The 24,355-nt window shown below is 37.3% G+C and overlaps 1 protein-coding gene across 1 annotated transcript in view; it reads left to right on the top strand.

The window, feature by feature from the left end:
• nckap1l.L (NCK-associated protein 1-like L homeolog) overlaps window positions 1-24,355 on the top strand; it is an 83,511-nt gene that overhangs the window by 44,057 nt on the left and 15,099 nt on the right. Inside the window, exons 27-30 of the mRNA XM_018247538.2 lie at window positions 10,751-10,844; window positions 14,036-14,152; window positions 15,569-15,678; window positions 20,212-20,301. Of these exons, the coding sequence (XP_018103027.1) occupies window positions 10,751-10,844; window positions 14,036-14,152; window positions 15,569-15,678; window positions 20,212-20,301 (411 nt within the window). The remainder of the gene's footprint in view (window positions 1-10,750; window positions 10,845-14,035; window positions 14,153-15,568; window positions 15,679-20,211; window positions 20,302-24,355) is intronic.

Below are 24,355 nucleotides of genomic sequence, written 5' to 3'. Positions count from 1 at the left end.
TTCATCAATTCAAATTGCAGTAATAGACGGCACCAATCATTGATTTGTTGTCTTAAAATGCCTTTATTGGGACATAGGCTCTGACCCCAAACACCCGGCAACGTTTCAGACCTGTTCACGGTCTTTTCTCAAGCCACCTTTGAGAAAAGACCGTGAACAGGTCTGAAACGTTGCCGGGTGTTTGGGGTCAGAGCCTATGTCCCAATAAAGGCATTTTAAGACAACAAATCAATGATTGGTGCCGTCTATTACTGCAAGATAAACAGAGAATCACAAACACAGGAATGTTGTCTTTAGTTGTATATATTACATTTATTGATACCAATCACAGGCAATGAAATAAGGGAACACAAAAGTGGCAGGTGGTCTTTCCTTCCTTATTTCCAAAGGCTTTTGGGTCCATCATGTACATCTTTGTTTTCATTTTGTATAAACATGTTCTTTTCATCATGGAATATGCTGTGTGTTTCTGTAGCCCAATATTCTGACACAGTGAGAATTCCAATATGAAGATATAGAATTGTAACCCTGTCGTGGCTGTAGTGCCTTTAGATGTATGGCCTTCTCTCTCAGATAAACATTTGCATGGAGGTTTATCTGAGAAATAAACCTTTTTAGGAATGTCTCCCAGTGTTTCAGAGTGTCTCAAGGGTGCTCCAAGAGATTACACAGAGAATTCCACAAATCCACACTTTGTACCAACTGGGGAACTACCCTGCACTCCTCGGTGGAGGACAGACTGCTTTGTCTAGTTCACCTGTCTATCTCACCACTCCTAAGAAGGTGCTATTACAGTATATGCTATTCATTGTATATACCTCATTCCAGGGGCCTATTCTCAGACTTCACTAAGGGCTTTCATTTCCCTTACGACACTAAGTTAATTGGCCCTTATGCTCCAGGCTCCCCCCTGCACACCCACCTCCGGCACCAGCTGGAGTCTAAAGAGCAACAGCCATGGAAGAGCTATGACGAAGAGCCACAGAAGAGCTATGATGAAGGGCCACAGAAGAGCTATTATTAAGAGCCATACAAGAGCTATGATAAAGAACCATAGAAGACCTATGATGAAGAGCCATGGAAGAGCTACGAGGAAGAGCCATGTGCCCCCTCCTTTATAGTGTGGTGTGGGCTGCCCCATTGGAGTTTTGATTATTCCTTACCTTGGCCACAGCTTATTTATATATTCTTGCCTTCCCCCTACAGTGATAACAGAAAGGGGATGATCATGAATGGGTATTTATTTAATGGTGGGCCGGATCTGGTCAAAAAAAGGTGGGTTAAGGTTAGGCCATTTTAAAATATTGAAAATGAATCCATTCATTTTAGGCTCTTTAAAAACAGAAGAGCAAGAAATTATTTTTTTTTCCGAGTGAATAGACAAAAAAAGCTCTCCATGGCCTAAACAAGTCACAATGAGATTACTTCTCATGCTATTCTGAATTCAATTACAGGGACTAATTCAAGGAATGTGCTTCTGCTATCAAATATATAAATAAGCCTCAGGAATTAAGATTTCTTCATTCCCTTGTTGCGCTAATTATGTTTTTATAATTGTTTCAAAGCAGCACTGCAGATCTGTCAAGTGCCAGCCAATTAAGGTAACTGTGATGAATTTGGGCCTTTGCTCACACTCTCCTTTGACTTTATTCAGAATTTCCAGGCCCCTGGATCTCAAGAAACCTGATTGGTCAAGACAGGGGCTTAGTGCTTAATAAAAAGTCACCTATGGGATTTTTAGAATTGTATTTATCAATGGGTCAAAGTTAGAACTCAATATTTGATAAATACGGTTCTAAAAATCCCATAGGAATGAATAGAACATTGGTGAGCTTTTATTTATTAAGCTCTACACTCACATTTTGATAAATCTGTCCCCCTAGGTGTTCCCCATGTCTTGATAATAAGAAAACATGACATAAAGGGAACTATTCCTTTTAGCCATATTAACTTCTAGGAGGTTATTTACTAAAACTCGAGTTTATCTCTTTTTTTTTTTTTACTTATAAGGAGAATTCAACCGTAAAGTTAAAAAAAACCCTGTCCCCTACCCTACAAAGACCCCCCTCCATCCTTCCCCCAGCCTAAGTGTTACCCTGGGCAAATGCCCCTAACGTTTTTCTTACATCTCTGTGCAGAATCAGGCATCGGAGTTCACGGGCCCGTGGGTAACACTTAGGCTGGGGGGAGGAGGGAGGGGGTCTATGTAGGGTATGGGGGGTAGGGTTTTTTTAACTTTAGGGTTGAATCCTCCTTTAAAACAAAGTAGACCTAACTCCCATCCACAAATTGAACTAATTTATCAATAATTCTTCTTTAAAACGTCCATACAAAATCGAGCGTCAACAACTGACCCTCCAAAAACTCCAAAGACTATTGAATTGTCGCTACTAAAACTGTTATTTATCGGATTATCAGACCTAAACCAGCATGGATCATGATGTCAAGAAACATCTTAGGGACATCTGCCATTGACTTCTACATGACCTTGACAGGTTTGAGATGGAGTATTTTTGGATTTTTCAACAGCTTTAGGGTATAATAAATCTCTAAAAATTATGCGAGTTTTCCCTTTAAAAACTGGTCCATAAAAATTTGAGGTTTAATAAATAGGCTCCAAAGTTCCTATAGACTCTCCCCTTGCAGTTTTCGGAGCAGAACTGCCCTAGCAACCAGTTTGATTTCTCAGCTGAAGACTGGAAATACTCACTTAAATCACTAAGGGCCAGATTTATCAAAGGTCGAGGTGAATTTTCGAATGAAAAAAATTCGAACTTCAAGCTATTTTTTGTGTACTTCGACTAGGGAATAGTCCAAATTCGTTTTAAATTTGGAAAAAATTTAGAAAATTCGAATATCAAAATTTATCATGTACTGTCTCTTTGACTTCGACCATTCGCCATCTAAAACCTGCCGAATTGCTGTTTTAGCCTATTTGGAGTCAATTGGTGGACTTTGAAAAATCAAAGTTTTTTCGGGGGAAAAATGTTGAAACGAATTCGATCGAATGCGATATTCCTTCGATTCGAATTCGGCCGAATACGAACCTATTCGATTAAAAACTGACCAATTCGACCTAAAAAAACGTAAAACTTAATTTCGGTTGGTCTTTTTGAATTTGAATTTCAAAGTTTTTTCAATTATTTTTCAACTTTATAAGAGTTTATGGGAGTTTAAAAAAACTCCCATAAACTAGATTTTTGAGTTAAAAACAACCAATCAAATTTCTTTTTTCAATTTTAGTGAACAAATTCGATTCAATTCGAGTTTTTTTCCGAAAAAAACTAGATTTTCAGGATGCCATCAAACAGCTCCAAATTGATTTCAGGACGTCCCCAATAGGCTAAAACACAAGGTGTAAAGTGTCAAATTCGTACACGATAAATTTTGAAATTCAACTTTTTTTAAAAACTCAAATGGAATTTGAACTATTCCCTAGTTGAATTACACTAAAATAAAAAATTAAATTAAATTTGAAATTCGAAATTTGAATTTTCACTTTGACTTTTGATAAATCTGCCCCTTAAAATGATGCTTAGAATAGGGTACTCTGTAACATACTAAAACTTAATTTGAATTTGAATTCTCTTGAATAATAAGTCAGAAGCCCTTCCTCCTTTCCATTGCCTTCTATTTCTTTATATTATAATTTGACACCTGCTATATAGGCCCCTTAGCTAATAAGCACAATCAGTTTTGTATGCACTGCTATGCTGTCCCAATGATTTCCTGTTTCTCTGTAATAATAAAACAGTAGCTTGTACTTGATCCCAAATAAGATGTAATTAATCCTTATGGGAAGCAAAGCCAGCCTATTGGGTTTATTTAAGGTTTACATGATTCTATAGTAGGCTTAGGTATGAAGATCCAAATTATGGAAAGATCCATTTTCCAGAGAACCCCAGGTCCTGCAGATTCTGGATAAGAGGTCACATACATGTATTATCAGGTGTAAAAAATGAAACATTTTGTTTTGCCACTTGAGGGTGCTCTTCTCCTAAATATTTTTAGTTTCATTGTTCAGAACCTCTCTACCCTGTTGGGGCCCAGAATGGTTAAATGCAATTAAGACCACAGGCACAATAAAGAGAAAAAATGTTCCATTTGTTTTATTTTATCATATTACTCATGTATACAAACAACTAAAGTAATTATGATAATTAAATAGGCTTTGCACCGTCAGTGAGAGAAATGTGTGGTGAAACAATATCTATCATTGTGTCAGGTCACTGTTAATACAGTAAATGGTGTTTCCAGTCCCGGTGTGTAAGGACAAGGAGAAACTGTGGTCCAGTCTGTCACATTCACATGAAATAGATGAGCTTCATTACCCTTGACTCTGTTTTACATTATGGGCTGCAATAGCTATTTGCTTTTGGGAATTCTGTAATATGATTAATGGGAAATAATTGAGATTAGCATTATGTTAAACTGAGTGCCTTATGTTGTTAAGTGAGCCTTCACGTGAGTGAATTTACCACCTGCTAATCCTCAGCTTGTCAACTATTTGCATTCCATTAGAACGTTATGGTTCAATTATTATATAGAAAATGATTATGTGTTTAATAAGGTTACAAGCAATTCATTTTACTGTCTTCAACTTTGACTGAGAAATGACCAATATTTCATACTGAATCTCTAGGATGTCCTGCAATATTCAGTAAAGATGACGTGAAGGGCAAGAATCATCTCAAAATGCTTACCACCCAAAATGCATGCACACAGAACAGCTTGGGTGCCCCCAATGTTTGTCAGTGGTAGGAGACCTGCATCAGTTCTCAGTTTGGGGAGACCAAACTGCTGCGTGTGCCATTGTCCTAAAGCAGTGGTTCCAAAACAGAAATTTTATCCGCCTGAGGACAGCTATATCCATACATGGGCAGATCTGCTTGTTTGGAGAGATTACCAAACAAGCAGATCTTGCACCGATATGCCCACCAAAGACAGGAATACAGGCGGTGGGATAGAGGACCACAACAACGAACGTTTACGATTCCTTGTTCATATGGGTGTTTTAAGCCTCCCAATCAACATCTGGACAATTTTTGGACAGATATCAATCACAGAAGCCCATCGGAGGGCCCCATATACTGCCGACAGACAAAGTTTCTCAGCCCGTGTATGGACACCTTTAGGGTGGCCTTCAGATTTTAATAATTCCTGTTTGCTGTTCCAGATACTGCTTAACACCCAGCTTGAAAGTCAAACTGGGTGAAATTTGGATGTCTATTTACCTATATATTCTAAATATTCTACAGTAGATGCACCTCCTATACATGTATGGGACCTGTTATCCATATCATGCTTGGGACCTGGGGTTTTCCAGATAAAAGAGTAGAACATTCGCATTAACTGCTAACAAGCAAGGTGCTAATTAGTTATTTTTAATATCAATGTACAAGCCCTGCAGGGGTTCATACTGTATAATGTTTATAACCCAGCCTGCACTTGCTTATTATTATGAGCCATACCAGACGCACGGCAGCTTTGATTCTTTCTTTGTCGGTCTGAAAGGTCCTAGGCTCAGCCATTAGAATTATTTTGTCAGTCTGGAACATGCACTGTGATAGACAGTGTTATAGAAAATGAGTGCAGTAACAACTGATGTAACATATATATTTATACCAACCCACTCGCCTCAAGCTGCTTCTGCAGGATCCCAGAGGAATCCATTCTGATTGTTTCTGCTGTCCAGTTACATAAGGAAATTTAAAAATTGTGCAACAGCAACTATGTTATATTTCAGAATATCTGTTAATGGTTCTACGTGTATACCTGTTCCCTTTAGATTTGCTGTCAACAACAGTACATACTTATGCAGTAGATAATGATCACCAATTTAAAAAGTGCTTTATGCCATAATTACTTTATTATTGGTGACAGTTATACATGAGTAAAGACTTTTGCACTGAGTGACCTTAACTTTATTGTAGGGAAAATAACAGAACTGCCTATGCCACTATGTACCTAAATGCTATGTACATTTAGGGGTCTATTTATGAAATACGTATGCCAACTTCTGAAATACGTTTTTCTGTCTGTAGTTTCTAGTACGAAAGTTATGTAACTATGTTAGGACCTTTATTATATGAATTTTAGTGATATTACAGCTTTTTAAAACCAAGATTAAACTCTAAAACCATGAATGCCATAAAAGTCATTAAAAGGTCCCATAAGATCAGCACAGCGCCCAATGTCTTCTATGAGATTTTTTTGTGGTTTTTATACTAAATAAATCTCAAGATTTTGAGTTTTAGAGAAAAAAACCCCGAAATTTTAGAGAAAAAAAATGATTCATGAAAAAAAAGAAAACTGAATGTTAGTATATAGGCCCTTTAGTGTTCCCCTTCTCCCACTCGAGCTGCAATACTGCACTTCACCCCATACAGCCGTTTGCCCTACTTATTCCTAAAATACAGGATAGTGCAGCAGGGTTGATGGACACCACCTTACACCACTTAATCTACTATTAGAAGTGATCCCCTGAGAATGTGCAGTTAAAGCTAGGTCCAGAGTGACGGCCACCAACATCACAGCACTACTCTGTTTAATGTAAATGTTTGGACAAACATATATCCTGTAAAAAGTTCTGAAAATCTACTGAATCACAAACCAAATCTGGATTTGTAGCACCCATAATTTAAATATCATCAGTGCCATAACCACAGCTAACCGGGCTCCCCTACAAAAAAAATATTTAGGGGTCCCAGTTTAGCCTCACACACGCACACCAACCTCTCCTCCCTTCCAGCCCCCATTGGAAAGCTTGGGCACGCATGCCAACCTCTCCTCCCCTCCAGCCCTGTCGGAAAGCCTTGGCTCCACGGAAGCCGGTGATCTTGGCAGCTACAAACAGTGTGCAGGGGGATTTCACTTCAGCATATCTTCTGTATTATAGTTATGCCACTGAATATCATCCAGGGTCTAAAAGAAATCAGTCAGGACCAAAATAGTCCATTAAACATAATATTAATCTCCATCTTTAAGGTGATAAACACAACCCATTGGACTCCTTACAGTATTTAAATGTGATTCGCTGTTCAGTCTTTTAGTGAACACCAACAGCCCTAAAAGTATCATTTCTGGCATAGGTGAAAATATATTTGGATAAAATTGCCCCTTGTTACATTTATAATCAGGACAAGCTAAAAAAAGCGATGCGATTTTACTTACAACATGATCATAAACAAAGACACTGAGGGGGTTATTTATCAAGGTCTGAATTTATCTCAATATCAGCTGCTACAAACTGCGATCTAGCCCGCTCGGGTTTTTAACGCTTATTTATCATTACATTTTCCCGAAAATGACCTTTGCGGGAAAAGCTCAGATTTTCACAGTTTTTTTGTGAATTTTCCCCGAAAATTCCGAATTTTTTGGAAGTTTTCATCTGAAAGCTCCGAAAACATTGTGAAATTGCCCGAAACCCCCGACACAACCAAAAATCAATGGGACTGTTCCCATTGACTTTTATGCAATCTCGACACGTTTGAGATGCCGTGTTTTTTCATATTCTGGCTTTTTAGCCCTCGGGGTTTAGTAAATTACGAAAAATTTGATTTTTTTTAAGCCTATTATAACACAAAAATCACAAATTTTTCGGATTTCTGGGAATTTCGGGTATTTGGAGCTTAGTAAATAACCCCCATAGAGAGTAAACTCTCTATGGGGCTTCTAAGACTTTAATAAAATGCAATTAAGGGGAAAAAGTTTTATTTTTTACAAACTGATGGTGAAACCATGTTGCAGAAAGCACAGTTTATAGATGTGTACACTCAGATTCACCATTCAATTAACTTAGAGGCTCATTTGGTGTCTAATGGTGCCTGGAAATAACTTTGCTCAAGGTTGTTCTAAGCTCGGCATTACACTGGAGTGTCCTGGACCCCAGACTTCTGACAGTAAAATCATAGGTAGTGTGGCACTTGTTCCCTGTAGTAGCGGCAGCATGCTGTGAGCTGCCTGGTGATGCGTTACATACAGAAGGAACTTGACGTGACTAAAAGATATCAGACATGGATTGTCAGGGGCTGGAGTTCCATGGAATACTAAACAGAACCCTGTCTTATGTATACGGAGGAGATGTGCACTGGCAGCTTTTTCAGAGGTGCACGATGAAGGTGTTGACATTTTTCCTCGATCAGCCAAAGAGGAGTGATGTCTTAGACGAGTCATTTGTGACAAAGTACTTCCTACGTTAAACTCTAGAACTGTAGGAAGTCAGCTGAGTTGTAAGTAGAGGTGTAACAGGCAGTCATGTTTGTCAGCGAGAATAAAAATCTGTTATTTTTCTGAGGTGGTTACTACTTTTCATACATGACATACTGTTTCATGGGCACGAAATGTAAAGTGTAGCTTCTCATGGGTCCAGAATAACTGCATTACCTGTCAATTCAGAATAACAAAGGACATGAAAGTCATCTTTTCCACACGTTGGTGTAGTAGCCATGAGCTACAACCTTTTGTATGTGTGTATCAAAGCTTTAAAGGGGACCTGTCACCCTAAGAAATAATTCCAAATCCTATTTTATGATGCAAAAATAAACCTTGCTTACGCTATATAAATTATTTCATTCTTGTTTTATTTCAATCTTGGAATTGACAAACACAGCAAGCAGACAGGAGCCATGTTGTGGTCATTGTTTTTAAAGGAGAAGAAAAGTCGTCTTGCAGATGGGGGTGACAAATGTTAGGCACCCCCAAGTGATTGCAGTTACTTACCTGAAACCCTGGGTCGGTGCTACTATCAGCAGAAAACTGCACCGGCCCGGGGTTCTGCCACTGAGCACCGTGGAGCGATCCTTTTCCGTCTTCGCAAATAGAAGGTCTGGAGGGAGAATTCAAGGAGTGCAGTGACATCTATAAGGCATAGAGTAGGGGCAGGCCATAAATGATTGACAGCTGAGAGTATTAAACCAGTTTATAACATTTATGGATGTTTTAATAAAAAAATAATATCGGTTTCATGTTTAATTTTACAAGGACTTTTATTATATATAAATATAATATATATTTAATATATATAAATAATATAAATAATGTATTATATATATATATATATATATATATATATATTGCTATAATAAGAATGCCTGGATACCATTAAGTTATTAAGTGCTTAAAATAAGATGTTACTAAATGAAGTGCTGGTACCCTAGGGTCCTGTAGCTTATGTTCAGCCATACACTCTGAATACCAATCAGCTTTAGATTCAGGGGTGGATGTCTTTTTGCTGTGCTGGTTATTTCTATAAATCTTCACTGTAAAAAAAAAATATATTAATGTGTCTGCACCTGTAAGCTACAAAGGGTTTGATTAGATGGTATTGGAAGGAAAATGAGAACCCAAATATCCGAAAGCCTTTCCTGTAATAGAAAATTAAGCATGATGTAATTTATCCTTGACTGATGGCCATGGGGGAGTTGTAGATGGTAACAACTACCTGTAATTGCAAGAGTTTCAGTTAGCAGTGTTAATGACCCTAAAATAAAATGCAGTTTTGCATAAATAAAGCAATTAGCAATTAATCAGAAGCGTTTGTCATGAAAAAAAGCCAGATAGGGAGCTAGGGGGGTCTATATGCCTGCATACATGCTTATGTATGAAGTTCACCAGGCATCTCCTTGTTCCAGGAAGCCAAAGATCCTGTTTATGTCTCAGAAGATATGAGGACCACTGATTTCCCATTTTGTATTTGCCGCATATATTCCATGATTCTTTGTTATTGATCACAGTCCGTAGACAAAGAAACGCTTTAAAGAGGTTGTTCATCTTTAATTAACCTTTAGTATGATGTAGGGAAATTTGAATAAGAGACTGGGATGGTCTGAATAAAAAGATGTGTAATAAATAATAGCAATAAAAATACGTTTGTAGCCTTACAGAACATTTGCTTTTAGATGGGGTCGGAAGAAAAGAGCCAGAAGAAGAAGGCAAATAATTTAAAAAGTATAATAAAATGAAGGCCAATTCTGGGTTGCTTAGAATTAGCCATCCTACAACATACTAAATGTTAACTTAAAGGTGTACCACCCCTTTAAGGGTAAACATTGGCTCTTTTGATCTCTATTTCCATATAATTGTAATGTAGCCCAATTCTTTTCTGGTTTTCTTTCTCTGTTTTACCATTGGGACTCCATTCTGGAAAACACTAACAAGCTCAAGTTTTTTCCCTAGGCACTTGTACTTTAGTTCTAGTGCCGTACAGCTGTAGTTTTGTGTCAGCAAACAAAAATAAAGTTAATTAGGATATAATAACGTAATAACTTTAGTGTAGGGTCTAAGAGATATACGCAACCTACAGGCCCTGGTCTACACAATGTTCCACTCACTGTGTTGACCTACGCAGATTTAGAAAGCTATTTTCTCTTTATGGAGGCAGCTGACTAATGAACAGCCTTAAGGAATTAATAGGCAATTAGATGTGTGCGAGTTGTTCATAATAATAAACACATTTTCCACTAAGCAGGAGGAAAAAAAATGCATGGCGCAGCACATTAAGGCCAACTTGAAGTGATTCCAGGCCATTACATGTCACAACAAGAACAACAGCACTGTATGAAGTTTCCATTGTTTGCATACTGTGGGAATTAACCATTAAGTGATTACCGTATTTCAGAGCCCCATGGGATGGCACTTCCTCAGCTTCAAAAATCCCAAGTGACTTTTGAAAGGTCAAGCACTGGATGGGAGGTAAAACCTTCCTAAGAAATGTTGCATCACAAACACTAAATACTCCTTTTTTTTCTAGGTGACTCTGAGCATTTTTGAACTGGCAACTGCAGCGGGTGTACCCTGTGATGTAGACCCAAGCCTGGTTGCCGCTCTCTCAAACATTAAAACAGGTAGGCATGAATCTGACTGAGATATTAGGTACTGGGTGACAAGGTGGTTTATCCAGGATCATTTTATAAGTGGAACTCGTGTTTCTATATAAACTACTATCCTTATACACTTATTGACTGTATTCTGATGTACAAATAGTAATTAGAAACAATATCACATTGTCTTCAATACATATCCATCTGTTTTGTTCAGAGAATTTCAGAATACAGGTATAGGAGCTGTTATCCAGAATATGGCATGGGGTTTTCCGGATAATGGGTCTTTACATAATTTGGATTACCATACTTTAAATCTAAAAAAAATCATTTAAACATTAAATAAACCCAATATGATTGGTTTGCCTCCCTAATAAGGATTAATTATATCTTAGTTGGGATGAAATACAAGGTACTTTTTTTTATTATTATAGAGAAAAAGGAAATTCATGTTAAAAATGTAAATTATTTTTTTAAAATTTACTTTGTTGGAGATGGCCTTCCCGTATTTTAGAACTCTCTGGATAATTGGTTTCCGGATAACGAAAACAATACCTCAACTTTTTTTTTTCCTATTTGCACAATTTTCCTATTTCCTCCTGCTGCAGCCTCCCCACCTTTGCAGTCTAACAGGCCTGCAGGGACTTGCGCTAGAGCTGTGAGTCCTATGCTCAATTTTCATCTGATTCATTAAGAATTCTATTGCTTCATAATACATTTTACAAAGGGACTTAGTTTTACCTGCAACTTACTTGCTGCTTTCAAAGTAAAACTCCCAAACTTGGCTGCCCTTTTATTAGACACCAGTGGGATCACCTAACTATAGCTGGGACTGGCCAGATATGGGCCAGACTGATGAAAATTAAGCATAGGACTGGCCAGATATGGGATGACTTTGACGTAGTTGGCCAGCTTAAATATATTGCAATATATGGACAAACAATCCCTGTTTTGTTTAAAGGGTAAGGCATTTTTTAGTAGCAGTATGCACAAGATGTCTCTGTCTTAAATATATTGATAATGGGTTGAGTGCAGAGGACTCTTGTATTTGTCTATATGTATTTTGTGGTCACAGCCTCATTGCTCATTCCCCTTGTTTGTTATATATATATATATATTTTGTGTAGCAACTCACTGGTTTGTGCTTTAAAATGCTCTCGAGCAAGAGCATGCAAAAGACTCCTGTTTATCGGGAGTTAATCCATGACGTGCACTAAGCAAACATAGGCTCTGTTATGTTTTGGGTAGCCGATATACACCACACGCTCTGTGTTTTTCAAATATCAGATAATGAATGTATAGCGCACATTTAGGTCACATTTAAACCTGATGATGTGAGAATGTATCTCTGTCCTTGCATGTTGTCGCACAGACTGTTGTCTAACTGCTGCAGATGAAATCCAATTCAACTAATGTTGTTTCCATTGCCACAGTAATAACATGCAAATGAGATCCATTACATTTATTGAAGCATACAGGGCAATATGTTTCATACCCTCTGCACCAGCTACTGGCAGTATCCTACTCCCACATTCATAAAATCCAGAGACCTTTTCAGCATTTCATTTTATTAAGCATTTAATTTGGATTATTAAGCATTTTATTTGGACCCACTGGCAGAAAGGCTAGGAATGAGAGGTGCTAAGAACACTAGCAATGAACAGTGAGAGGTTAACTCTTATTTTATTAATTCTAAACTATCTATTACAGATATACTGCTGTCCTATCACCCTATAAACTGAAACGTGCACAGTCTATTTTCTGGTTTATATATTCTTATTTCTGTATAATCCTGTACTAGGCAAATATGATTCTCACCCACAGTGAGTAAGTCATTCTTGGATTAAAGAACTTTTAAATTACTCAGATTGAGTCTAGCCCTGACGTTCCCCTTGGTTTGACCAGAACTATTCACATTCACTTTGGGATATTAAAGGGGTAGTTCACCTTTAAGTTAACCTTTAGTAAGTTATAGAATGGCTAATTCTAAGAAACTTTTCAAATGGCCTTAATTTTTTCTTTTTTTTTCTTTCTTCTTACTCTTTCCAGCTTTCAAATAGGCTACAAATGTATTGTTATTGCTACTTTGTATTACTCGTCTTTCTGTTTTCCTCAAAAAACACAAATAAACACAAATAATAAAAAATGAAAACCAATTGCAAATTGTCTCAGAATATTACTCTATACATAATTAAAAATAAATAAATTAAAAAAAATACACCATCGAAAACCTGCCAAGGTCATATATTAGTCAATGCCAGAGGTCCCTTGAACCATTTGATGATATTAATAGCCTTCATCATGTTCAATTTCTTTTTGGATGGTTTTACCTGAAAACTTGATTAATTCGATTCAAGTTTTATCCACCTGAAAACTCTATGAATTCGGGTTTTCGGGTCGTTAACCCTGAACTCGCTGGTTTACGTTTTTTCTTAAAATAGAAACCATTCAAGTTGTGAGTTCATTTGAGGTATAAAAAACTGTAAAATTTGACCTTTAATAAATAACCCCCTAAAAGTTAATTTAAAGGTGAACAACCCCCTTTAATCAGAAAGCTTTATTTGAGTTTTACATACAGAGAGAATTACAATACAGAGGGGCACATTTACTTAGCTCGAGTGAAGTTTTAGAATAAAAAATACTTCGAATTTCGAAGTATTTTTTTGGCTACTTTGACCATCGAATTGGCTGCTTCGACCTTCGACTACGACTTTGAATCAAACGATTCAAACTAAAAATCGTTCAACTATTTGACCATTCGATTGTTGAAGTACTGTCTCTTTACAAAAAACTTTGACCACCTACTTCGCCACCTAAAACCTACCGAGCATCAATGTTAGCCTATGGGGAAGGTCCCCATAGGCTTTCGAAGTATTTTCTTATCAAAGGAAAATCGTTCGATCGATGAATTGAAATCGATCGAACGATTTTTCCTATGATCGTTCGAACGAACGAATTGCGGTAAATCCTTCGACGGTCGAATATCGAGGGTTTATTAACCCTCGATATTTGACCAATAGTAAATGTGCCCCATAGTGTTAAATAATAGTTCATGCATTGTGAAATCTTGTGACAATGTTGGAGACCTCTACCAACACAACGCAATACTATTTAACCATTTTTTCTTCCATGGGGCAGATGCCAAAAGATTCAAAAATATCTTCTAATTGTCCCAAGCCGGTTTTGCTTGATGAAAATCTTAATTTTTCTTGCAGACAGTTCTTCTCTAGAGGAAGAGTACAAGGTAGCCTGCCTGCTGCAGGTCTTTTTAGCTGTCTCTCTTCCTCTGTTGGCCTCAGATCCAATGTCATTTTACAGCATTGAAAATGATGGTAAGATTGATTACTGGAAATTAATTCTATTATTTCATGTATTCCAGCCACACTGAAGCATAGATGCTCAACAACCTTCACCTCAATCATTTAACAAAATTGTGAATTACAGTCATGAACTAAGTGGACACTTCCTCACATACATACATTGTAGGACTCTCTCAGTATCCCTGAAATGCTTTCCCATTGGCAGTAATGCAAATTGCAGGGGAAACATACTGTATGTGGTGCTTCGTTTTCCAAAGTTGCATGACGTTGCTTTGAAAAAACAAGAGTGGTGTATGTTTTCCCTTCGGCAATTTTATTTATTGTTGATAGGAAAGCATTTCAGGGAGATTTGTCCCCAGTGGTAGCGCAAATGTAAACGCTTTGACAAATCTCACTTTGGGTCATTACCCTAAAAGGGTAACTTGTATGATCTACAATGTACATGTTCAAGTCAGTACAGTATATCTGGTCACAGGGGTGTCCTTTTTAGCATACATAACACGAAGATCATAGATCTTAAAGGAGAAGGAAAGTGTAAATCACCGGGGAAGGGAAGGGGATGGACATTTTAGGCACCCCTCAGTGTATTAACTTACCTGCACCTGAGTTGGTGCAGCTTTCTGATAACAGGAGCACCGGCCCAGGGTATCAGGTAAGTGATTACAATGACTGGCGGGTGCCTAACATTTGGTACACCCTGTGATTTAGACTTTGCTTCTACTTGACAAATATCTCCTGCCTTCTGGTTACTGGTGAATTTTAGACTACTAAACTAGACCTCTAGTGCATTGCCATTAAAAATATAAGCATGTATTTTGGGAACCACCATATATTCCACTGGTCTAAGGATAACGCGTACCTTATGGGGAAACTTACCTTCATTTCAGATTAATTGCTCCTTCTGCTTTCCTTTAGTGGCAGACCGTGTCCCAAGTGCCATTGGAAGCTCCTTTTCCCCATATTTCTTCAACCACTTTTTCACATAACAAATTCTGATATAACTGCTATGTATTATACTACTGTCACAATAAAGTAAAATACATATGGAGTGGAGGAATGTAGCTTTAGCATTGTGTAACAGGGTTTGTGTAGCTAGGTTCATTGATTGCACCTGCAGATTGCATTTGGGTTGTTCTAAGGAAAATATTTACAGAAATCAAGGACTTACTTTTGCATTGACTTCCTAATTGTTATACTGTAAGTTTTTGCAGAGTTATTATTATTATTAGCATATATTTATAAAAGCCAACATATTCAGCAGTGATGTACAATAAGTGGGTGTATACATTAAACATACAGAAAAACACAAAAAAAACCTACAACGAGCAATACAAGAGGTAAAGAGAGCCCTGGCCAAAAGAGCTTACAATCTCAAAGTTGGAATTAATCATTTAAAAGTTGTATCTCATGTCATGCCTCTTTCTGCAGGTTACAATAATAATATTCACTGCTTGGCTAAAGCAATCATCCAGGTGTCTGCTGCCCTCTTCACTCTCTACAATAAGAACATTGAGATCCACCTAAAGGAATTTCTGTTGGTAAGAAACAAACCGTTGACTGTGTTTAGAAAACCCCTGGAAAAAAAGCATATTAAGTTAAAAACAAGGAGAGTTCTTAGATTGGTCAGTGATGTTGGAGTCTAAACTTAGTTAGTAAAAAAATAAATTAGAGGTACTGAATAAAGGATGATGCAGCACATGATTCCCAACAGGCCCCTTAGATTTTGAAACTTCAATATAGTGAGGTTTGGAAGTTTATTATTATTATTAGATACTATTGGTATCTCTACACTGTCAATAAAAATACAAAACCCCTTTTCCCTCAGGTATTCCATTTTATATTTTATAAAATATGTGCTCATCCCTACTGGATTCCATTTTATATTTTTTACATTTTGGTATTCTTAATATTTCTTAAAATAGTTTGGAAAGGCCAAAAATTGAACCTAGTTACACAAACCCTGTTACACAATGCTAAAGCTACATTCCTCCACTCCACTCCACTTTGGCCTTTCCAAACAATTTTAAGAAATATTAAGAATACCAAAATGTAAAAAATATAAAATGGAATCCAGTAGGGATGAGCACATATTTTCAACTGCTACAGGTTTGCTTTTTTCACAAATGGCAGTACATTTTCACGAATCGACTCCAAAATTGCACGTAATTTTTTCGCCAGAGGAAAAAAAACCACGAGAAAACATGCACATTGTATCCAACGCATTTTGCACAGAAAAACAGAAATTGACTATAAAGCATTTGGCGATGCACCGCCATGAAAAAATGCCCTTTGACTGTAATGCTAAATTTTAGCAATATTTCACCATTCTGCTAATTTGTCAACAGTTTCGGATATGTTTTGGACAATCAAAAAGGTGCAGTTTAGCTCATCAAAAGAAGCCAGTAATGCAATTAAATGTACACCATAGAAACTGAGCTTCAGGGTCAGATTTGAGTTGCTGGCTTAATTCCTCTGTTTTTCCCTATGGCAGGCTACAAGGACAGGGATGGCTTGCGCCCTCAATTTTTCATACAGCAGAGCACAGCCAGACCTGGGGAGAGAGCCACCTGAGCACCTGGTGTCAGAGAGAATCTTAAGGCCAGTGCCAGATGTTGCAGATATTGGCCTGCAGAGAAACTCTAATCTGCTCCTCCACCTAAATGTACAGTGTCGAGGCAATGGATTTAGGTGAAGGCACATAGAGCAGCAGTGGAGAATTTTGATTCTCAGCCTACATTAATCAGCAGGCCAAGATACGCAACTTCCGCCACTAGCTTAAAGAGACCGTAATACTCCCTTTTCAGTTTTCAACATCAACACAATAAATAGGACTTTTTATTTAATATTATTTCTTGCACTAGCACACAGATATGCATAAGAAAGCCTAATAAAGGCAGCAGCGTAGGGAAGGGAGGGGGTTGTTTCTACAGAACTCATTATCTCTATGTAATAATAATGTAATAATGAATTAAACAGAGAGATACTGTACATTCATGGTAAAACAAAACAATTTTCCATTAGTGTGTTATAATTGAAAAAAAATAGGAAAATACATATATGTTTATATTAAACTAATAGTAGGGATATATGTGTAAACTGCACCTTTCATACTGCTGACGTGAATTCTCTGAGTTGTAGATTTATTTAAACACACAGCATCATGGGACATAGCAGATGTCAGATAATCAGAAGAAAAATTGGTAGGCTACATAGCAAAGTAGTAGAAAGAGATATACTTCTTTGAGGGACCCTACATATTATTAGTACAAATAATTTGCTTTTATTTCATGCCAATAAATTCCATTAGAGCAGAACCAATTAGATTTTGTAAAAAAAAGGTATGTTCAGTGTATAATAAATATGGAACATGTTATAAATTATTTATTAGAGGAAAGAAAACTTGTACTGGTAACTATGCTATGCGTACCACGCAGGAATGGATAATATTTTATTCCATAAAAAGTGATTTAAAACCAAAACTGCATTAATTTCCGCATTTCACCTCAAGAAAAGCAAAAGAGAAGTGAATGCAGCAGGCGTAACAAATGAGCTTGAGTCAAGTGTGCAATCTTTTGCAGTGTTTATAATAAACAAGAGGCACGGATAACCGATCTAAATGGAGATTAGTAATGTAATCAGTTTTAATCAACACTTAGGTGGAAATGTATTACCATTTGAAATCAAGGTTTTCCCACAATTCGAGAAAATTAATTACAAAATTACAAAAATGACATTTAGAATATTAAGTGTTGTTAATATGTTTTTAAATTAAGTGAAAAAATCCCAAACATCCTAGTTAAAAACTTCAGCAAGAAAAGGCTGCAGAGTTTCTATAGATGTCAAAAATATCGCGATTAACCCATTCAAGCCTTTTCTTAAAATAAGCTAGCAAGCATGTAAAAAAGGTAATTAAATTTAAGCATGATTTTTTTTCATGAACCCGAAAATAAATAACTCTGCTTCTAGGTGATAAAGTGTATATCACTCGGTTCATCAAAACTTGTTTATAAAACTGCCATGTACCTCAAACTTTAAAATTGGAGGAGATATCAGAAGTGGAGTTCCATGACCTGTATAATAGTACCCAGCCTGAGGTTGTAATGGAACTTCTTGATAATTTCCAATATGCTTTTATTTTATATCTAATATTACACTCTATATAACTTAAAGGGATACTGTCATGGGAAAAAAATTTTTTTAAAATTGAATCAGTTAATAGTGCTGCTCCAGCAGAATTCTGCACTGAAATACATTTCTCAAAAGAGCAAACAGATTTTTTCATATTCAATTTTGAAATCTGACATGGGGCTAGACATATTGTCAATTTCCCAGCTGCCCCAAGTCATGTGACTTGTGTTTAGCACCCTCCCTTTTTCCCCCAGCAGCCAAACAAAAGAACAATGGGAAGGTAACCAGATAACAGCTCCCTAACACAAGATAACAGCTGCCTGGTAGATCTAAGAACAACACTCAATAGTAAAAACCCATGTCCCACAGAGACACATTCAGTTACATTGAGTAGGAAAAACAGCAGCCTGCCAAAAAGCATTTCTATCCTAAAGTGCAGGCACAAGTCACATGACCAGGGGCAGCTGGGAAATTGACAAAATGTCTAGCCCCATGTGAGATTTCAAAATTGAATATAAAAAATCTGTTTGCTCTTTTGAGAAATGGATTTTAGTGCAGAATTCTGCTGGAGCAGCACTATTAACTGATGTGTTTTGAAAATGTTTTTTTTCCCATGACAGTATCCCTTTAAAGACGAGCATGTTTAACAGTTGTTTTGTTTAGTTATGACTGTTGATTGGTTGGCTTGAAACAGAACACAACACACCCATTCAACTCCATCTTGCATCAATTTACTATTCAATTCGCAAAATTAATTTGCAAAATATTGGCCATCAAGATTAATCCTTGTCAACTGTTCTACAAGACAACACAAATAACAATTAGTTAGGCCAAACGATACAGGTGCCCAAGGCAAAGTTCCCCCACCCCATTAGCCGGCCTTCTCATTCGCACCAAACCCCACAATCGAATCTCCTGCCTGTTTACCTTCCCTGCTTCATACAGTGTGTGCAATATTTAAAAGACTGGTGTTGGAGAAGGCAGCAAGAAGTTGTGTCTAATACCCTAGTGCCCCCCACCAAAAGCACATCACTAATTCCAGCCTTGAAATCAAATGCGATTTATAATCACACGAATGACCTAAAAGGTCCTAGTCCTAGTAAAAGGTATATCAATGAAGAGACAATGGGAAATAATATTTTATATATATGCCTGCTGTAAAATTTTAAACACAAAAATGTACATCATCCATCAACATGATTGAAGGGCAATTTTTGGTTGCACTGATTGATCCAGTCCTGCTTCCCAAATCTCATGATGGGAACGAAAAAATAAATTGTTTGTAATATATCAACCAGAAGGCACAGAAGCTACAGCAGCAACATTGCTTCATTGTTCTGGCACAAGAGAGTAAATTCATTTGTGGTGGTGTCCACCATTCAACCACTTGTCCCCCATGCACCTTAAGAAAACATACCTATAATTCCTTTTTATTTGTGATAAAACAAGTCTGCTGAGTTCTGTACAAAAAAAGGCTATGGGACCTATTATCCAGAATGCTTGGGACCTGGGGCTTTCCGGATAACAGGGCTTTCCATAATTTGGATCTTCATACCTTCAGTCTACTAGAAAATCATATAAACATGAAATAAACCCAATAGGCTGGGTTTGCCTCCAATAAGGATTCATTATATCTTAGTTGGGATCAAGTACAAGCTACTGTTTTATTATTACACAGAAAAAAGAAATCATTTTTAAAAATTTGGATTATTTGATTATAATGGAGTCTATGGGAGACGGCCTTTCCTTAGTTCTGAACTTCCTGGATAACGAGTCTCCGGATAACGGATCCCATACCTGTAGAGGAATTCAAAAAGCTAACTATCTAACTGTTGTTTGTTTGCTATGTGCTACTAGTTCAGGTAAAATGACTAAATTCTCCCACAGTCGATATTAGATTCTTTATCCTCTACCAACAATCCACTTTAAAATTATTTTCCCAGATGGCATCAGGGAGCCTGCTACAACTTGGGGAGGAAACAGACAAATTAAAAGCCAGGAATCGAGAGTCAATACTGATTCTGCTGAATCTTGTAAGTTTCAAAGCTACAACCTTTTTTCTTTCTTTTTACAAAGAAATATTACATAAATGTCTACATTTTCTAGATGTTTTCTCCAGCGCCACAGCAGAAGAATTTTGCTGCACTATTAAAACAATGTTTTATTAAAAATGATGTCATCCAAAAACATTGGATGATTACACAGACTACCTTCTGTATGGTGATAGAACTACTAAGACCTACCTACCAAGCCCTCATAGATACTAGTTATTAGATACCTTTTGGTTCTGTTTACCATCTCCTGCTCAGTGCTTATTTCTCTTGCAGTGCCATTTCTCAAGTTTATACGAAACTACAATCTGCTGTACAAATCACTTATGAAATGCCCTTCTTCAACCATTGTTTAAGTGCTTACATGCTACCCCAAAATGAAATGATATGGTCTGTTAAATTTAGTACAACGTTTAGCACTATGTCCAAGCTGTTTTCCAAGGTTACAATATTTTATAGGAGCATTCCATCATCTTAGGGAACTTCAAAAAAACCATCCTCCTACAGGTAGGTGACAAAGCCACGAGGGCTTGGCCAGTGATGTTACTTATCCAGTAGTCCATTAATCTCTCAGCCACGCTGCTTCTTCAGTATTTACTGTAGTTTAATTGCCTTATTTTGTGCCTATGTTCATATCTTGGGGTATCCCAGGTTGCTTTAAATGGAATGTTTCTCTAACAAGCATTCTTGCATATGGGGTACAACCACTAAGCACATGCCAATTTCACATCCCCCAATAAAAGATGGAGGCCAGAAACTGTAATATGGCTTCATATGACATTACCAATGCTATCAACAAGGCATGAGACAGTCTACACATCTTCACTGCCCATAGCAGTTAGAAAGTAAGTAGTTGGGGAGCACCGCCCATCAAACACAGGGGATGGTGTGCAGGGTCAAATAATAATTATAATGGAAAAGAGAGAAAAGAACTGACCCATATAACTGCACCTACCCATCATAAATACACTGGAGTTTTGTATTTATGATGGGTAGGTGCAGTTATATGGGTCAGTTCTTTTCTCTCTTGCCCATAGCAGTTATCTTACTTAATAAGTCATTTTATTATGCCGATATTTTCTATTTCAATTAATTTACTGACTGAACTAATATCAGTACATGCACCCTTGGAGCTTATATTCTATGGACCCTACCACTTTTAGTTTTATCAGCAGCCAGTTAATCTTTCTACATGTTGCTGGGGGGGGGGAACCTGAGTACCTGAAGGAAACCAATACAAACATGGAGAAAACTCTTTGCAGACAATGTCCACTTTTGAACCAAACTCAGGACCCGAGAGCTGCAAGACAGCAATACTATAACCACTGATATTTATATACCATCAACATCTAACATAATAGGAAACCACGCATCAGACTTTTCTGCTTTATTGAAATTCAGTGGATGGAGCATTCATTTAAGCTGTGTCCGAATGAGCGTTTTATTTTATTTTTTGCCGTGTCCTATATTTTGACTTGACCTATTTTCTTGCGTTCACCGTTTTGGCTAGCACTTGTGAATTGTTCTTGTGCATCAAGTAAAACAAGGGGAACAACAAAACATTTCAATAGTTCATTTGCTCTGGAGATACAATGGCAGGTGAATACAGCATGAGAGGTAAACAGCCACTTGTGTGTAAATAGCTTGGCAAATAGGTTATCATTTCCCGTTTTAAAAAAACTGAGTTACATTTAGCAGTTTTATACTTCTGCATTCACTAAAGTTAACTTTTACGGTGTGTATATTACAGCACAGCAGATAACACTGGTAAATTTCTAAAGCTGACAACATAATAAATGTCCTACAGCATGTACTTTTTGAGTCCACGTGCATATTTATGAGGCTGTTAGTGCCCCTGAGAGCTGCTTCACAAGCTGATACAAATGAATGATGTGTTCTAAGCCATTGCCGTGCTTCATTTCAGTGTCTTTGGCTGCTTACCATGGTTAAATATGCCAGTTCCCTCCAATATAAAACAGTGATATGAGAGAATAATAAAATACATTACATCCTCCATAGAAACAGCAGCACTGAAAACAAGGTACCTGTACAATGTTTATCCAAAAAGCAGAACTTTATACCCATAGCTCTTGAGATCTGTCTTCCCTGATCTGCCTTCTGCCGGCTAAAATGTATATCGCCTGGGGGCAGGCACACGGATCGTTTCGTTTTCCGAAGTCGCACATAATTGCCTTACGAGGAAACTTCGGGTGACTTTCGAAAAACGAAGTGCTCCGTGTGCCTGCCCCCAGGCTATTTACATTATAGCTGGCGGAAGGCAGATCGGGGAGATTAGTCACCGCGAAGAAGAAGAGATTTGTCGCCTGGCAACTAATCTCCCCGAATCTGCCCGTGTGGCCAGACCCTGAAATGTGTTCTGCCTTGGGTGAGCCAGAAGGCCTAAGGGTGAAGACACACAGAGCTACTAGTAGCAGCTATTATTATGGCTACAACATAGACAATAGGGATAATTGGCTTTACACTACATGTGTCTTAACAAAGGCAATTCTCAGTATTGTCTATGGCAGTGTAGCCACAACAAGTAGCTGCTACCAACAGCTTTAGAGCTGCTAGTAGCAGCTACTTGTTGTGGCTAAAAAATGCTATAAAGATTTTAAATTTTAATAATATTACTACCTGAATTCAAAATTCTATCAAGTAACCGAGTTGTGGGGAAAAAAAACTTTTTGTGAAATATCTCATAAGGCATTTACGAAAGTAAAAAAATGTCTCTTTAATAATGCTGGAGAAAATGAGTACAAATGAAAATGTCTACGCTGGTAGTACTCGAAAAACAATAATTGATCCTTGGTTAACCTGCCCCTTAAATCTATTAACAGATATATAAAACAAATATGAATTAGGATGAGAAACATTTAAAAATATTTATTATTAAATGGTAAAGGTCTATTTAATGTTAAAGACTAAACTGGTGTTTAAATAGAACCCTTTGATTTAAACCATTGAAATTCTAGATGAATACTAATGCGGTGCATTGCTAGCTATTTTGATAGTAAAGATTTCCCTGTAAAGTCTAATAATAATTAAGTCCCAGGGTCCTCTCTACTCATAATTATTTTATCATTGACGTTTGCCTAGATTAGGAGGGCACCAGGGACAGGCTGTGAAACTCAGTAACATGTGGGAAATAATCTATTGCATTAAAGCAACCAATGCCTTCTCCTGCATTAGGAAATGACTCTTAGAGGCTGACATATGCAAGGAATTGATAATGCTACTTGGCATCAATATATCCCAAGAAGTAGCAGTGATATTTGACTGTGTTGTGCATATCTACCTTAATGCTTCTCCATACTGATATTGCTAAATAGACGATGTTGGTAGTAGTAACATGTGGTGGCACTGTACTACATCAAACTGAATGTGGCATTTAGGTAGAAGAGAAGAGCCAGGTAAGATACAGTGATATATAATACAGGTATGGGATCTGTTATCTGCAAAGCTCCTAATTACAGGAAATTATTTCCTTTTTCTCAGTAATAGTAAAACAGTACCTTGTACTTAATCCTAACCAAGATCAATGTTATTAGAAGCAAAACCAGCCTATTGGGCTTATTTATTGTTGGTCACATTCTTAGAGAGCTTAAGGGTTTCAGCAAGTTGCTGATATCTGTGCTTCATGATGTTGTTACTTTGATATTTGTTGCCTGAGGCTAATAAGCATTTAGTTACTTTGTTGACGAAACAGTGTGTAGGCGGAAAAGAGACTGGTTACTTGCTATCATTTGCTAAGAGGTCCCAGTTGCATGGACACATTTCAGAGACTCTTAAGCTGGCCATAGATGTTGAGATTTTTAAAAGATCAGATCCTGATCGTGAGACCACGATCTTCTCAGAACGATCGTACGAATCTACCATCAACTAAAAAGACCAATTTGGCAGGAAAACAAAGGGGAGCTGCCTGCTTGGCCCTGCAAACATAGAGAGATTGCACTGGGACCGACAAAGATTTTTTGACCTGGCCGATCAATTTCCCGACAGACGTCGGCCGAAAAATCGTAAGATTTACGATCGT

Source organism: Xenopus laevis, chromosome 2L, assembly GCF_017654675.1.
Source record: "Xenopus laevis strain J_2021 chromosome 2L, Xenopus_laevis_v10.1, whole genome shotgun sequence".
Taxonomy (NCBI): Eukaryota; Metazoa; Chordata; class Amphibia; order Anura; family Pipidae; genus Xenopus; species Xenopus laevis.
The sequence above is the reverse complement of the archived record's forward strand: the minus strand, read 5'-3'. Positions and strand labels throughout refer to the sequence as shown.